The following is an 18,664-nucleotide window of genomic DNA, read 5'->3' on the forward strand; positions in this document are numbered from 1 at the left end:
AAACAATACTCCCTAGCAAAATAGTTGTTTTGTCAAACTGTTCAGATTTCACCACTGATATAGGGATCCTTTAGAGCAATTATATACAATGGAAGAAAAACAAAAACATCAACAGAATATTAATTGTACAGTCAGATTCCTTTAAATAAATGATCATTCATTTTCTATTGGCTTTAACTAAATGAGAAATATTAAAGCCTGAAGCTCTGATAGTTACATTTTAATCAAAACTATTAAAAATGAATCATTTTGTTGTACAGAAATATAACATTCATTTATATTTACTGTTTATTTTGCATGCGGCAAACGCAAAAATGAACAGCAAATTAACCCTGCCTTTGAATGGATCTATCTTCACAGCTGAGCTGCTATAATCTCTCTTATGCCATGTAAACATTCTATGCTCCCCCTGAGTGCTTTGCTGGATTTGCTCAGCCCCCACCACAGAAAACAAGAGTGATCTAGTGTATTTTTTTTCAATATATTAGGGGAATAATTGAAGTATAAAAGGAAGACCATGTGTCAGTGCAGCTGAATGGAATTTTAACATTACCTAAACACAATGGCAGCATTAAACATTAAAAAGGGAGAGATGGAGAACAGAAAATGACTGTCATTTAGGTATCATTTCTCTCCCTTCCTCCCTCTTTTTAAAGGTGTTTTATTATCAGTTCATTGAATGATTTTCAAGGGATACAAGGTTATGTTACAATACCAGGCAGACTTACTAGGAAGTAAGCTCCATTGAACTCAGTGGAACTTTCTTCTGAGTAAACATTCTTTAGATGGCACTCCAATTCAATTACAAGGACATTTTATTCTATAAGAAAAGATTTGCAAGTAAATTGTTTGACTATAGCAGACTTAGCATTTCCAACTGGTACATGGTATTTTTTAAAGCTATAATACTTCATAATGTATATAATCATGAACAAAAGATTTTTCAAAAACTGTTTTCACTGTGCTAAAGTAACAATCTAGACTTGTTGTAAGTATATTATTCTTACAAGTAGTTCGCAGTTATTCTTGAAGGCAAGTCTTGGAGTTTCCTTAGCATAGTGCTGCTGGGGAAAATTTTCAGCATGTCCATCTTCATCTCTAGCCTGAAGGGAAATATAATGGCCTATTTAGGGACTTGGAAATAATGGAAGAAAAAGAATAAGCTAAATGCATAACAGCTCAGATCATTAAACAAACGGGAATTTCATATAAACAGTAGCAAAAAGAATTCTTATATATGCAGTATTAGAACTTTTGAGTGCTCATTACACCATTAAAAACATGCAAATAGATTTTGGTGTAAGACTGAAAGATTAGCATAGAAACAAGCCCCAAAATGAAGGATTTCAGCTCTCTATTCTGAGTGTTTAATAGCACAGTATTACTCATGTCTATTCAGATGTAAGTCACGATGAGATGAATGGGACTTACTTCCCAATATATGTAGGCTTGGAAGTCTCAAAATTTTCAGTTTATTCCCCTTCTTTTTGGTAGTTCAAGGATTATATTACATATATGCTATAGGTATTTCACCCTTTGGAAATGGACAACCAATAACATATTTCCAAATTAAACATTTTAAGAAACAAGGTCTTATTTTCTGTCATGCTTTTTTCTGACAGTCATTGTATTGCATGGATTTCCTCTCTTTTTTATGTAAAAAAAATGGAACCAAGTTGTCATTAAGTGAGGGCAATCAAATATGCTAAAATATTTAAGAATATAAACTGAAAGTTATGGGTTGTTTTGATCTAAACAGTTCATTAACGAAGCTGAAGTTTAAATGGATAAATTAATGCAGTTCCATTAGCAACTCTACTGCTTGCTTGCAGCAATTTCTTCTAATCTGCAGCATATTCTGGTTTAGAGTTAAAGTAAAAAGAGAGAAGTAGGAGAAAGGAGGAGTGTCAGCAGCATGCTCATTACACCGTTCATTTGGGTGACACTTGCACTCTGTTCCACTCTCATCTCATCTAATCCCTGACTGTTCACTCTCTCTTTCTCCCGGTCTCCTGCAATTCACAGCTGAGCTGTCTCCCTCACATATGGCTTGCATATAATTATGCATATTCACATTTTACACTGCATTAAAATGATGAGCTTCTGGCTTCAGGCCAGCTTATTTAAATAAGACCCAGTGAACTTGGAAAAGGAAGAGGGGGTGGGGAAGATAGATATGAAAGCCATATAGCAAGCAGCAGGTAGTTCTGGTTCCTGCTCTTTGAGAAAGAAAGAAAGAAAGGAAGGAAGGAAGGAAGGAAGGAAGGAAGGAAGGAAGGAAGGAAGGAAGGAAAGAAGGAAGGAAGACAGACTACATGTTATATTAATCAAGAGGATCTGTGATAATAATATTTAATACCTTACCTATCTACATAGTTATCTAAGTTCTTAAGATATTCTATTTTCTTAATATTGTGTGAACATGTGTTTTCATGTGTCATATTTCAGAGTATTTATCTTCTGTTGGCATGGGCATTATAAAAGATACCTGTATCTATCCCTTTTTATGTCCCCCCCAACTTTTTTTTCTTTCAAAAATGTAATTCTCCAGCTACAGAGGCAAAAAGGGGTTTCTTGAATTGGAGTATCAGGGGTAGCAAATAATTCAATTTCCACTTAAACATATTTTGGTTTTTCAGACAGATACTCTTCTTCTGCAGTTCCCGGCTAGTAGCAAAAACCAAAGGTTTACTAATGTAATTATTATATATTATTTAATTCCAATCTAAAAACATTCAGAAAATAAAATAAAATTCTCTGTATTAATAATGGCATTCTATTAAAGCCTTAGTATCCCTAAAATTCTTCACAAACACTCCTATCTTCTTAATCCTGGTAACAGTAGCTTAGTAGCTACTCAGAAGTAGCTAAAGAAGATTTAGACGAGAAGAATGTTAAAAATAAAAACAGCAGGGTCCCCTGGCACCTTAAAAGCTAACAATGTTTATTGCGGCATACGCTTTCATGGCCTAGAGCAGTGCCAGCAGACAAATACAGCTATTTCAATTTATAAATGTGATTTACTGTTTCTTTCATATAACCTCTTTGGGCCAAATTACTTATGACAGGCAGTTCCATAATTCTTCCTTCCAATATTTTAAAGAGAAAACAGACTGGAACATTGAAATTTGGAATAAGGGGCTCATAGGAAATTGTCTTTCAAGCCTAAAAAAGCTTGAATCTCTAAGTTGGGGCTAAGTCTCTTGATACCGCAAATAGCACAGGTAGTTTTAGCTAATATGCGCACTGCTGTAAGTGGATTGCAAAATAAAAATTAAGAAAAGGAATTGATAGCTCATAGGATAACTTACTGATTATAGGTCTCTTACACAAGCAAATTCTAGAAACAAACTCTAAATATTTACATCAGGTTTTACTACTTTCTTAAGGGTACAACTGATTTTAAAAAAAAACAGGAATATCTTTAACACTGGAACCTCTATAAACTAAGGTACTAGATAATCATATGCTTATTTCCCCAAGTCTTCCCCCCCCAAGTCTTTAATATCTTCTCCTTAAATAATATTCAAATATTTGATTTAATCTTATCATAATAGTTTAATATTTTTCCATGCAGTCAAGTGCCTATTCAAAATTATTGTTGTGCACTGATTGGGAAAGTAGCTTGATAATATAATTTTGAGAAGCCAAATTTCAAGAAGAAAAGCATTGATCTAATTTACTTAAGAGCCGAATTATTATGCATTTCCCATGAAACACAAAGTATATGAAACATGACATCTGAAATAAAAAAAGTTCCATAATAGATAGATAGACTGTATTACACCAATTCTGTAATTATGGTATACATCAAATCTCAATTCAAAATTTAAATTTTTGGTAATTAAAAGACTTAAATTATTTGGGTCCAGATTATATGAAGAATCATCTATACTCTTCTGTATCTGGCCATTTGTTAAAATGATTATAGGAGGAACTGCTATTAAGATCTGTAAGATAATAACCAACAATGAAATTATCTTGTTTACGGTATTGCTTATCTATTTTTTTTATTTTCATATTATGCTTTAAGACTGCAGTTCAAATCCTCTTATCTCTAAATAAGCACCACTGAAGAGATAGAAAGATTATACTGGAAAGCTTTGGATTTGGTTTATTTTTAACTGGTTCATCTTGTTTTTTTTAAACCAAACTTTGGAGGCTTCCGATATTTATGCTGGATAGTTTTTTTAAAAAATTGTTAAGCCACTTGATAAATCTTGAAAAGCAGCTAAAATCACATTATTTGAGAATCTCTCCCATTCATTCTCCTATCCAGATTCCATCCACCCCGACCCCTCCCCCCCCCAAAAAAACCTATTCACATTAAAGCTGTTAAAAAATTTGGAAGAGCCATTTTATAAAGCATACTCATATGAGGAAAGCAAAATGCTCTGGTGTGTTAATACAGCTATATCATCTAAAATGTTCTGCATAGTTGCTTTGAAGGACCAGCTGAACTATGGTCTATGTATGCATGCGGAAAGAGTTCAAAAGCATCTAAACTAAATTTTCTAAGATTTGTAGTTGCTTCTTTAAAGAAAGATGCATAGATTGAGGCAACACATTTTAAAAAGCACTCCTTTTGAATGCTTCTTTTTAGCTTTACTACAGAGGAAAGTTTTGCTTGTCTGGCAGGAAATAGCTTTAAAAATAATATACCAATATTTATGCTTATTAAAAACAACAACAGAAGATCCAAGCACAAATTATTTAGCGTCTGCAATTTGATTATTTTCAGACCAAAACATATTTGAAAATATAAATACAGATTGAACAAAAGATACAATAAAGACAAGTTTTAAGTACTGTAAATAAATGTCTGAATTGCAATTTATAAATATGGTTACACAACACATATCTTTACTTGTGGCCCCTTTTAATCTAGGTTTTAATCAATATTTGGTCAGGAGCAAGGATCTTCATCTTGGAATGGGATGGAATAGAATGGTATAAGGTTTTCTGCTTGAGCAGGGAATTGGACTTGAAGACCTCCAAGGTCCATTCCAATTTTATTATTATGAAATGAAACGGAATAAACGTCATTTGGACATTTTAATCATATTGATCCTGGCATTAATCCTTGCATTAGGTCAACTGCCAGGGTTTTAATGCAAACTTGATTATTGCTTTTTTGCAGTGGGCAAAAAAATAGATATTTGTAAGTATGTATTTTAATTTCCCCACTATCCCCAAACGAGATTAAATTAGGCACTTCAGGGTGTTGTGGAAATTTATGCTGGCAGATTCCAACCACACTTGTAATCCTGCCACCACTGTTGTGTAAGAGTAAAAGAGACAGAAACCTTCCAGAAAAAGAGGAGAGCTAGCCCTGAACTATGACATTCTACAAATTTAATTTCCTTTTCAATATTAGTATTAATACAAATGGTGGCAGCAAAGGTGCTGCTTACATTTATCTTTGCTATTATAAAGGATCTTCCATTAAAAGCAACTGCTGAGGAAGAAAAATGAAATTGGAAAAGGAGACCCTCAGAACTAGCTGTCAGATTGACCTCTATCTTATTTTGGTTCTTGGTGTAAGAAAACTGAGGTCAATGGAAATAAGAAAGTACATGAAAACACTCCATGTGCAGGATTAAATTTTTATGTCTCTAGCCGATCCTATTTATGCCTTAACCAAAATCAACCGTTCATGTATAATTAAGAATGCAGGGTAACAACTAATGTGATTTCTACTTCCAGTAAATGTTAACCATAATGTTCCTCCACATTCATACAGTATGGTTTTAATAGAAAGGATTTGCTGATTATATATAAAGTAGCTGTACAAGATGGGGCAAGGAATGGCACCTTAATAACCTACATTAAGTTCAATGTGTTGTGAGAAAATGCCTACTGTGAGTCATAAAATAAGAGGATATATCTCCTTATGGATTAATGATCAGATATAAATTTGGAAATAAATATTTTCCCAAAAAAGCACAAGAGGACTGTTTCTCATTTGTCACCCACATAGAGGTTTAAAAAACACACACATTGAAATTTCCACCTTCTAACCTGCACAAGGTTTCTGGATTTAAGAGAAATATACAGATAAAGATTCAATAATTATTTCAGAGAGCTCATTGAGCCACTAAGGTTAATGTGCCATCACATGCATAAGTTTAATATTAGAACAGAAATGAGTTGTAGATTGATTTTTTTCTCTTTCTGGCCTTTGGTTATTAGTGTAAATAAAAACAATGGCAGAACATGATGTTATTAGATGTTCAGACGAAAGTATGTATTTATAGCTGTGGTACCATTTTTGTGTACCTATCTGGATTGGAAGAAGGCTACTCTGGTCACAATTTGGTACTGGAAAAATTATTCTAGAGCTCTGAGAGATTTCTACAGAGATTTATGTGTTACTTTCTATATAGAATTCAAATGCCTATGTTGCATCATTTTGATAACTCTTGTACTCATCAAAAAATTATCTTATCCCACCTTTTGAGATATACAGATGATAATGGTTGTTCTTTTTGAATATATTTTCTATAACACTGAGAAACAAACTAGACATATACTTCACAATTTAAAAAAAATAACTTCACAGTTTTGGGCAAAGTATATAGATCAGTGTTTCTCAACCTTGGTGACTAAGATGGATAGACTTCAACTCCCAGAATTCCCCAGACAACCTGAGAAACACTGTGTTGAAAAGGACTAATAAAGACTATATATTTTTTTATTTTTAAACTTCAGTTTTAACTTTTAATAGATCTAATTTAATATATCCTTTTAAACATAAATCTTGTTATTTATTGCAACTGGCCTACTAGCTAATAATGTTGTTATTGGTGTAATCATAATCTATGATCCTGTTTGATGGATTGCCTATCTCCAATCTTTGCTCTATTGATTTGGATTCAATTAAGCAGTATCATTTTCGGGACCATGTTGCCTCCCATGTTGCCTGCCTGCCATGTTACTTGCCTTTCCCTGAAATTTGGGTGGCTTCCATTCTGATGGTATTTTGAAGGCCTTAAAGACCTGGCTTGACCAATCACCTGGTGATTGATGGAATTGCTGGGTACATGATATTTATTTTATATGTTGATCAGATTGGACAACTGTTTATTGTTTTATGTAGCTTGATATTTATATATTGCTTTGCATTGTGAGCCACCCAGAATCAGTCTTGAGTTGGGTGGCACCTAACAAACCTAGAAATAATAGGTAGCTAACTATAAGAAACAATAAAGTATTAAACAGCCAAATAAAACATTTATGGAAATATGGCTAGAATCCTTCAGTGTCTTCTTGAAATCACCCAATTGCTAATAATCCAGTTGCTATATGCATAGAATCTTGGTGTTCTGACTATGAATGATTGTTCTGTGTTTGTGCATGTGTACGTGCAGATATAAGTGTGAAACAGACAACTGAGAAACTCAGTATAAATTGTGATGTGCCTAATTATCTACCAATAATCCTTCTGCCTCATAAAGCCATTGCCTTTTTCTGGCAAGCCTCCAGGGATGACAGGGTCCTTAGCCTGATTTTATGGATTAACCTTCAGATCTCATTATAAAAATGAGTTATAAGAATTAACATAATTGAAAACTAATAAATAGTGCCCCTGTCTTTCATTCTATCAGTAATGCTTTCAAACACCAACATTATGGTAATGGATAAGAAAAATTATTTTCTGGATTACTGTCTTCTAGGCTTTTTATCCTCCATATATTTGAGGGGAAGGGGGGAGGAACGGAGGGGGGGGGAGAAACAAAGAGTTGTGTGCCTATTGTATGCATGAGTTCCTATTTTGTTGGAATGCTATAGTTTTTCTTTAAGATTTTTACACATAATCTTTGATAAGACTAAGAAATCACCAGAGTCAAACATTGGCAGATATCCAAGGCTTGTCAAGAGCACAGCTTACTATAAAATAATAAAAATAAAGAGACAAAATAAATCAAATCATTCCTCTGATGAAAAACAAACACAGTATTGATACTGTCTTCCATATTTTAGGACCTTATTTACTTTTTGTCTGATCAGTTACTAAACCAAACTTTATACTAAAAATGTCTAAATCTTAAAACAGTGCCAATTTTTTTCATTCTTTCTAAATGTCAATTTTTGCATATTATTATAGAGTGCTGAAATGTATGAAACATAAAATAAAACTATAGGAAATAATAATCTAACAGAATATAATGCAAAATGAATTTGAAGGAATGTATGAAGGATTCCATCTATTGACTATGCTAATAATTGTGGTTTTTCTTAGCTGCTGTATTTATTTTACTACATGTGGGGTGGTTTTTTATATATATTTTAATATTTTTAGATAACCAGGGCCATGTATTGAGTTGGACAAGCATATGTTTTGATTAAAGAAATAATAAAAATAAACAATTATATAGGTTCTAACAGGCTGAATTGATGCATTGGACAGAAAATAGTAATACAATCAGCCATTTTGTCAATAACTTCCCTTTTTATTATTGTTTCTTTTAAACATCAAATGCACTTTCGAGTGTCAAGGAAATTATTCTCTTTTGTTCTCTGTCAAGTCATATCACTGTTGCTTTTAATAGGTCCATCACCTAACATTAATATGTCTGAATGATTCAAATGAAAATCTTGCATAGTGAGAAGAGGGGAAATGACCAATTATTCTGACAGTCAGGGGAACAAAAAAAGTATTTGGCTTTTTTTAACATCAGGTACATAAGAGAGTAGGAGAGAATACAGTTAATTGGAGCTCAGCAATTGAATTTAACACTATCACTGATCAAACTGAATTTACCTTCTCTTGGGCTTATCTCTTTCCATGAACTTGACCATATTATGTTGTTCAAAATTAATTTATTAGGACTTAAGTATGCTTTCATGGAGGCTTCTATCTTTTCTGGGTTTGGCAACTAATTTTTCCTCATCTATATTAATGCACACAAGTGCAGATCAGAGTATGTATGACAATTAAGGGAATTAAACAATCTTTTGCTTTTATTTTAAATAAGCTTGCAATTGGAAAAAATAAGGCAAAGGGCAAGTTAAAAATCCATTCCACTTGTTATAGTTCTAGATTGCAGCCCCCATGTAGCAATGAAAACTGCAAGTAAAGAAAACTGCAAGTACAGTTCCTTGGGGGGTGGGGTGTACTAATATGCAAAAGATGTCACACTTTGTTGTCCACTGAGCAGATTGACAGCTTTCTGTTATTTTTCAGCAACAGAACTATATTCCTGTGAATTATTTGGAAGCTGCCCTAATGGTGTTTCAGTCTCCATGACAATAACAACTGTCTTATATCTGAACAGAGCAGCATTGTTGAAGACAGACAGCTGTTAAATTCACACATTGTTTATTAGCCATAATACTCTGGTTTCGCTTCCCTCCTTAGCATAATATATGTTGCCAATCACTGTGACTACTAGCCATGGTTTGTCTTAGCATTATGTAATGATCAATACTGAACATTAAGAGAAACAATGGCCTATTGTGAAATGGGAATTCACCCACTATTTGCTTCCACTGTTGAGTTTATACACAGAGACATTGCCTGCTTAGGACAGATTGTATTTAAAAATTAGGCACTCTTGCCCCTTCCTCCAGGAGTCAGCAAACAAAAGAAGATTCTAGGAAATGTTTTCCATATTCACTCGCTGCAAAGCTGAGAATTTGGCACTGATCTTCCTTGCTTTTTGACAAATAATTTCTTTCTCCTCTCATAATATATGCATATAAATACACTATCTCTTGACAAAGAGGTTTCTTGGTCATAGTCCAATGTAAGTTAGGAGATACACAATGTGTTCTATATAAAAATGTGTTCTATATAAAAATGACTGTACCTTTTGCAAAAGACTGTATCCTACCTCAGGATTTTTTTTTGTTGATCAATTATGATTCTATGGTGAGTAAAAATAGTTGAAAGTCTAATGAAAGATGATATGAATTATCATTTGTAATATTGTCACCTGTTGCAGTATTCAGCAACCAAGCAAAATTTCATCATAACAATGAAACTACTAAATGCTGCTTCTCATTGCAGTAGCCACATTTAAAAAAAACCTTCATCTGATTTTAAAGGTCCAGATGTCTGCTCTTTTTGCTGACTTTCAGCACTGTGAGGTCCTTGGTGAGCTTGGTAGTTTTCTTGCAGATGTTTCATTACCCAAACTAGGCAACATCATCAGCGCACCATCATCGTATACAAGAAAACAACCAAGCTCAGAGAACACCAAAGACCCTTCATTTGAATCCCGAGTTACAGATATTTTACTTTATTACTTCCAGCGCTGTTCTCCTTCTCTCTTTGGTTAAGGGCTGAGAAAGTAATGAGATTTATCATAACATTACTATTAAATGTATAGGTTATATGTAAAATCCCTTGTAAAATTCCTCTCTTTCCTGAGGCAATCATCAATAATACTAAGATATTTAAGGTAGGCTTTAAAACAAAATAAGAAGCAATAGCAAAAATGATTCACCTGGTATATATTTTAAGTGAGGAGCAAAATAATTTTAAAAAAAAACTCTGCACTTCAGCTTTGGACCAATCTACTCTATCAGATGTAACTAATTTCCAAGTTATAAACACATTATTTTTGCGTGGATGATGCAGCCCATTGGTTCCAGTAAAACTAATTACAGATAAACATGTTTAGTGTCGCAGATTGTCATGGACTTACATAGTCTATCAACTTAAATTGCAGTTGCTACTTTAAATGAAACTACAATTGTGGTGCATCAAATTCATCAAAAAGGCATATGGCAGGGAGTAAAGCCCAATCTGCACTTCTGAAATATGCCCAAGATTTAGAAATGATTACCGTTCTTTCAAACATTAATGAATTTTTTGGAATGAACTTTATTTATGTATTTAGTTTGCCTATATGTTAAATGTTGGGATGCTTTTCATAGCAATAGCCTCACTCATTTCATTATTCTTACTGTTTGTTACATGGATATTCCCAATCATAAGAAAAAAGAATCAGGGAGAAATTTGTAAAACTGGGAAATGGAATCAAAACATCTCTGCAAATGTCATTATAATTTGGATTAATTTAGCCTTGTAGAAACCACAATATTTTTTGGCATATGAAACACCATTTTTGTTTTGTTTCTTTTGTTTCTTCTGGCAGCTTTGATTGGGAAATATTACAGAAAAATGTACACTTCTCTTTTTAATCTTGTGGGAGGAATATGGTGCAATATTTAATGCATATTTTATATTTATAAATTCTACTTTATTTCAAAATGCAACTAAATAACTCTTTATTGATGACATAAACCAATATTCTTATTTCTAACAGAAAACAAAAATCCAGACTCAGCTAACCAAGTTCTTATCATATGAAAACTTTTCTGTATGGCATTTATTAACTAACCTCTTTTAGAAGGACAACAAAAAGTGGCAATTGGGAGGAGCCAACATCGCGACGAAACATCGTGCGGACTCAACAGTCCGAGTCCGCCGATGAAACTTTTGTCCTTGGACGGTCTGGTAGGACCTAAAACGTCCCGAAGAGACGGTGACAGGGAAGCCACAGGGACACCGCAAAGTCCCTGATTGACCCAAGGGTAGTGCTTCCAACCGAAGACAAACAGACAGCCCATAGGCTGGCATAGTCAGAGATGGCTCCGGAAGGAAAAGACGAAGCGAAAGCATTCCATCTGGTGGGTTTTTTTTTCTTTTTTTACTTTCAGAAGATCTGCGTTAAGAAACTTTTTAAAATAATAATAATAATAATAATAATAACAACAACAACAACAACAACTAGTCCTCAAAGTAAGAATAAAGCGGCAAATTTAATACTTATTGGGCCGCTACTAGAAAATTTCCTTTTCTGGTTTGTAACGATGTTTTGTGGATTGAAGTAATTGCAACATTTCCTGTTTCCCCACTTGAAGTCTATGACTGATCTTCTTTTCTCTATTTTTTTTTACTACCCTAATTTTTTCTGTTGGCTTAAATTAAACTTCTTCTCTTATTTCAACAAATTTTTCCTTCTATTGGTTAAAATTATATTAAAGATATCTAAGGAAAAAGCATAAAAAAAATAATTGAATAATTATTGAATCTGTCACTTGGAAGCCAAAGCCTGAACTTTGTTTTTCTTTGGACACAATGTATCCTTTGTTCTGCTTCATTTGGCTTTACTGACCTTGCAACGGAAGGGTTTGGAATTGCTTATAAAACCTGATAAAGACTTAAAAGCACAAAACCTGTTTTGTTAGTGCTCCTGGAAAACCTTTTTGCCAAGAGGAGGAAAAGACAAGCAAGAAATAAGAACCCTTCTACTTTAAAAACTTTGAAAGAACTTGTGTTTAAGATTTTAAAAAAATACATACATATCCCCTAAAATTTTGACAGGCTAGAGTGGCAGATTCCTTTTCCTATTTTCTTTTTCTTTATATTTCTTTACATTTTGAAAAATGGATCAATATTCAGAGGAAGAAAACCTAATAATCCAAAACATCCTAGCTGGACTTCAAAACATTTCAGAAGGACTTGAGAGATTTGACAAGAAATGGGACAGTTTATGGGGTGCTACAGTAAAAGAGGAGGGAGTTGAAGCCCCAGAGACCAAAGAAGAGAATGGAAATATAGAAAACAAAGATAACAAGTCAGATGAACCCATTAATGGAGTAAATATGAGTGAAAGTGAAAAGAAGGGAAGCTGGAAAAGTGTTTTTGACAACTTGGAGCCTTTCCTCCAACTTCAAGATGCAGGAGGGGGGGAAAGAGTGAAAAGGATGGAATTAAGAAGACAAATATATCCAGAAATAAGTTTGATAACCAAAGCTAAACCCACGTCAATAACAATTAAAGAGCAACGAAACTACATGAGAGATCCTTTAAGCTACAGGGTGCGGAGATAAGTTTTAAACTCTGAAAAGATGCCAATAAGATAATTGACACAACTCCTGGTGAGAGAGAAAGGACCATTTTGCTACTGGAAAGACACTGGTTGATAATGCCAGTTGATGATAAAAATTAGCTAATTTTTGATGACTAATAAGTAGGGATTTTAGTATTTTGTAGACTCTTATAGATTATCATTGAATGTTTATTTGTTAACATATAATTTACCATGATATTAACAATGAAATGATAACCTTAATTAGGATAAACAACTGGGCCGTAAATTGTAATTGAGATTTGGTGAAAAGACTTATAAACCTTATAAATTTGTGTTTAAATACTGTTATGAAGGTATAATAATTTAGATTAGAATGAGAGGTGAGGTGACATAAATAGCAAACAATTGTTTTTTACTATCTTCTTTTAACTACAATAACAAAAAGGAATGTTAATGTATACTTTGGTGATTATCAACTAGAAATGTCAACATTTTTAGATTGTTTTAGATTTTAAATGATCATTTTGTTAACACATATTAATAGATTGTTGTTTAGAGATTGTTGCTTTTTTGCACCTGTGGAGAGGAGAGATGAGAAAAATAGTAAATAACCTCTAGTTGACTATAATAATAATAAAGATATGTTAGGGAGAAGAAATGTTAGATGCCCTATTAATTGACTTTTTTTAAGAATATGTTATAAAGATATAAAGATATGGCAGATTGATTGAGACTGGGGGAAGAAAAAAAATGCCAGCATGTCGCTGTGTTCTTGAAATCCTAATTAAATGAAAATGGTGGTATGCTGATAGTAAAATATATAAATTTTTAACATATACAATTCAAACTGAATGGAATATATGTGATTGTGGAAGGAATGCACGAAATGTACTTGTGACCAATGGATATGCTTTCTACAAGATGTAATAAAAGATGATTTTTTTTGTGCTTTTTCTGTAATAAAACTAATTAAAAAAAATTCAAAAAAAAGTGGCAATTGACATAAAAATAATTTGCAACTTTGCAACTTTAATAAGATTTGTATGCCGCCCACTCCCTAGGGACTCTGGGCAGCTCACAACAAAAGCAAAAACATAGAATATTAAAAGTACAATTATTTAAAATAAAATCATCCATTCAATCACGTGGGGCTGGATTTTAATCAACAGCCCCAGGCCTGCCGGAACAGCCAGGTCTTGGTCGCTTTATGGAAGGCCGGGAGAGTGGTAAGGGTCCGGATCTCCGCGAGTAGCTCATTCCATAAGGCTGGCGCAGCTACAGAAAAGGCCCTCCCTCGGGGGGCCGCCAGCCGGCATTGTCTGGTCGATGGCACCCGGAGGAGGCCCAACCTGTGTGATCTTATTGGTCATTGGGAGGTAAATGGCAGGAGGCGATCTCTCAGGTAGCCAGGTCCAATACCATGTAGGGCTTTAAAAGTAACGACTAGCATCTTGAAGCGGGTCCGGAGACCAATAGGGAGCCAGTGCAGCTCGCGGAGGATAGGTGTAACATGGGTGTATATGGGTACACCCATTATCGCTCACGCGGCTGCATTCTGGACCAACTGCAGTCTTAGAACACTCTTCAGGGGCAGCCCCATGTAGAGTGCATCCAGTCTTGAAGTGACAAGGGCGTGAGTGACTATTGGAAGTGCTTCCCGGTCCAGATAGGGCTGCAACTGGTGCAACAGGCAACCTGGGCAAAGGCCCCCCTGGTCACAGCTGACAAGTGGTGTTCTAATGTCAGCTGTGGATCCAGGAGGACCCCCAAATTGCGGGCCCTCTCCAAGGGGTGTATAACTTCACCCCCCCAGGCTAAGAGGTGGAATGTCTGGACCATCTTTGGGAGGCAACATCAATAGCCACTCAGTCTTGTCTGGATTGAGTGCAAGCTTGTTCGCTCCCATCCAGACCCTGACAGCCTCCAGGCACTGGCACATCACTTCAACTGCTTCGCTGAGTTGGCATGGGGCGGACAGATACAATTGGGTATCGTCTGCATATTGATGATATTTATTCCCATGCCGGCATATGATCTCACCCAGTGGCTTTATGTAGATGTTAAGTAGGAGGGGGGACAGGACCGAGTCCTGCGGCACTCCATATTTGAAGGGCCTAGGGGTTGATCTCTGTTCCCCCAACCAACACCGACTGTGACCTGTCCGAGAGGTAGGAGGAGAACCACTTTAAGACGGTGCCTCCCACTCCCACCTCGCGTAACCGTCGCAGAAGGATACCATGGGCGATGGTATCGAAGGCCGCTGGGAGGTCAAGAAGCACTAGGATAGAGGAATGTCCTCTATCCCTGGCCCGCCAGAGATCGTCGATCAGCGCGATCAAAGCAGTTTCGGTGCCGTAACCAGGCCTGAAACCCAACTGAAAGGGATCCAGATAATCTGTTTCATCCAAGGTCCGTCGGAGTTGAAAGGCCACCACCTTCTCAACAACCTTCCCCACAAAGGGGAGGTTGGAGACTGGGCAATAGTTGTTCAAAATGGCTGGATCCAGGGAAGGTTTCTAAAGGAGGCGTCTCACCATTGCATCCCACTATAATAACCATGGTTTAATAATTGTTGTCCTATGCTTTCCAATTTTGCCCAATTGAAAGTTACAAACAAGCAGATGTAAGAGTTTTAGTAGCTAGAATAAAACCTAGACAATATTTTTAATCATGAATGACAGGAGTGAAATATAGGCAATAGAAGGACTGAAACATAGATAACTCTGACACTCACTCATACTCTAATTACCTCACAGAACAAATATTACAACATGCTCTATATGGGGTTGCCCTTGAAGACCACTTTGAAAATCAATTGGTCCAGAATGCAGCAGTGTGGGCAATTATGAGCTAATGGGGTTAATGAGGACTTAACTGATCAGGTTTTTAATTTACTATGTTAATTTTTTTTTCCAATTTATGCATGCATGTCCTCAAACATTCATAATTGTTTGTGGCCTTTATCTTAGTTTTGTAACCTAAAGGCATAGAAGTTTACATAATGGAAGTTCATTAACTCGGAATTCCCTGATACAATTGGGAAAATAATAGTAATATCTATGTTAGTGAGTATAAGGGCCTAAATAATCAAGTGCACGAATGACCTTAATTAACAGGAGGTTTATGGGAAACTGCTTTTCATGATGAATCGGATTGGTAAATATACGCCCTAAGATCACAGATGCAGGAACTATAGTATTTGTAATGTACTATATACATTACAAATACAGTACTTGTTTGTTCTAATGTGAAGCATAGAGCAAAATAAATGTAGGATATTAACAGTCTTAGAATAACCATTACTCAACTTGGCATGTTTAAAAAACTGCTTTCAGAAATTATGCCTGTAATAGTCCAGATCCACACAGCCTTTAAAACAAAGCAAAGCACCTTTCCTAATATTCATCTGCCAATGAGAGTTGAAGAAGAATCTCACTAAATCTCACACTTGGTTACATCTAGGGAACACTCTGCTGAAAAGATGATGGATTTTTTGGGGGGGAACCTTCTGTTGTGGAGGCGAGAGGGAGAATTTGGCAACTCTAATTCAGCTGTTTTCAGTCCTGGATTTTACGTTCTATTTACTTTATAATGATTATGCCAAGTATTAATTGCTCTATTCAGATAATTAAGACAAATAGATGTTACTTTGAACCTCTCTTGAAGTATATTATTTTATAGAGAAATATTCCCTTTTTATTAAATTGTGAAATAGCCCTGTAGATGCCAAGGTTTTTCAGAAGTTTGGAACTCTAGGGGAGTTTCTGTGGAAATATTTTATGAAGTTCCCTTCCAATAAGCACATAACATGATTTTGTCACCAGCAGTTGAGCAGACCACGTCCTGTTCCACAGCCTAATTAACATACAGTGGCAATACTATTGTCATTACATTTTATACAGCAAGTGGAAAACATGCTGTAATATATTTTTATACAGTTACTCAAATGGATATAAAAAGTATAATTAAGCAGCTGGATCATCAGTGACTGTGGCAAAAACTACTTTCTTAAAATTCTAAAATATGTATTCAGACTTTGGCTTCAGTTCAAATTTTCAGGAGAAATGACTCAGTGGATCATCTCAGTTCCAACGACATCACCTTATAAACTGTATTAATTTTAGCGGCATCTACTTTCTAATAAAATTTCATTCATGGACAATAATAGCTTTTTAGGGCATACTAAAATGCCCAGTGAAAAATCACTTTGCCATCCATCTACAGTACTGCCTTTTAACTTTAATTCTGTGCTCTTGCAAAACAGAAGGCATTCCACTCAACAGGCGGTGCAACAGTGGTGAGTTTCAAATTTTTTTAGAACCTCTTCTATAGGTGTGGTCTGCTTTGTGGGATTGGCTTGCCAGCCATGTGACTGGGTGGGAGTGGCTTGCCAGCCATGTGACCAGGTGGGAGTGGCTTGCTAGCCATGTGACTGAGTGGGAGTGGGTTGGCAGTCATGTGACTGGGTGGGTGTGACCAACTTGTAAAATGTGGTGAAACTCACTTAATGCTCTTGCTTAGCAACCAAAATGTTGGCTCAGAAACTCTGGCATTTGAAGCACACAAGTCTTAAAGCTGTCAAGTTACAAGACCCTTGCACCCCTAACCCTTTAGAAAAAAAAACCCAGGGGTGTTCAAACTTGACAGCTTTAAGACTTGTGGACTTCAACTCCCAGAATTCCTCCTCCAGTCATGTTGGTTCAGGAACTCTGGCATTTGAAGTGCTCAAACTCCCCTTCAACCTCCCACCTGTGGAGGATGTGTGGTGTTCCTCCTGGAGTGGCAGCCGAGCGACACTTTTCCCCACCCTCTGAATAGCGTGTAGGCTAAGAAAAGTGAGAGGGGAGAGTGGAGCTGCTCTTTTTTTCTGCTTCTTGGCGGCAAGAAAGGAGTCTCTGGTGGCTCCAGTCATGTTGGCTCAGGAACTCTGGCATTGAAGCACACAAGTCTTAAAGCTGTCAGGTTACAAGACTCTTGCACCCCTAACCCTTTAGAAAAGAACCCCAGGGGTGTTCAAACTTGACAGCTTTAAGACTTGTGGACTTCAACTCCCAGAATTCCTCCTCTCGCTCTTCATCTTGATGATGTTCGGACGGGTGGGGGGAGGGAGCTGGAACCGGTTCTAAATGGCTCTGTAGATTTGTGGAACCTCTTCTATAGAAGAGGTTAGAACTGGCAGGACCCCACCCCTGTGGTGCAGGAAAATTGTCCACTATAGTACCTCAAGTACAAGATACTGAAAGGTTACCCAATAAAGGAACGATTATATATCAGTTGTCCTAGGACTAAATTCTGACAAAAGGTTAACCTGAGAGTCGAAAAAACTGTCAAAGCCATCTTCCATTGACAGCAATGTTATGATTGGTGGATGGTTTGTATGGTGATGTTAAGAAGGAAGATAGAAACATTTGCTTAATCTGCCCTGCACATTGTAACTCAGGATACTGCCAAACAGGCTCAATATTTTGAAGCAGAACAAAACATGTCGGCAGTGACAACCAATTATATGCTTATTATTTTGGAATAGATGGAAAACACTTTAATTTGACAATGGATTAGGTCCTAGATAGTGTAGAATCTTAAGACTGTTAAGATATATAAAAAAGAATATAAGGAATAAAAAACAGTATTCCTAGATAGAATGAAAACCCCAGTCTGAAGTTTAGAATAATATTGTAATAATGACCTCCCAACAATCTTCTTTTTCTCCCCATCTCCCTTATTTAAATTTGGAAGGTAGTGTGGAAGGCATAGGTAAGAGCAGCTCAGGTGAATTAAAACTCTTCCACATGAGAATATTTTATAAGGATATAAATATGTAATCCTACATATATTTT

The 18,664-nt window shown here is 35.7% G+C and overlaps 1 protein-coding gene across 6 annotated transcripts in view; it reads right to left on the reverse strand.

The window, feature by feature from the left end:
* SOBP (sine oculis binding protein homolog) overlaps positions 1-18,664 on the reverse strand; it is a 148,149-nt gene that overhangs the window by 57,939 nt on the left and 71,546 nt on the right. For 5 of the 6 annotated variants that reach the window (XR_015697076.1, XM_087718685.1, XM_087718682.1 and 2 more), the window contains one exon: positions 1,008-1,103. The exons of the other annotated variant lie outside the window; for it this stretch is intronic. Coding sequence is in view for 4 of the 5 variants with exons in the window: in XM_087718685.1 (XP_087574811.1) it covers positions 1,008-1,103 (96 nt within the window). In the remaining variant the exon portion in view is untranslated. The remainder of the gene's footprint in view (positions 1-1,007; positions 1,104-18,664) is intronic. 6 annotated transcript variants of the gene reach the window in all.

Source organism: Thamnophis sirtalis, unplaced genomic scaffold (assembly GCF_051295495.1).
Source record: "Thamnophis sirtalis isolate CommonGarterSnake01/CBP01778 unplaced genomic scaffold, rThaSir2_p1.2 scaffold_6, whole genome shotgun sequence".
Taxonomy (NCBI): Eukaryota; Metazoa; Chordata; class Lepidosauria; order Squamata; family Natricidae; genus Thamnophis; species Thamnophis sirtalis.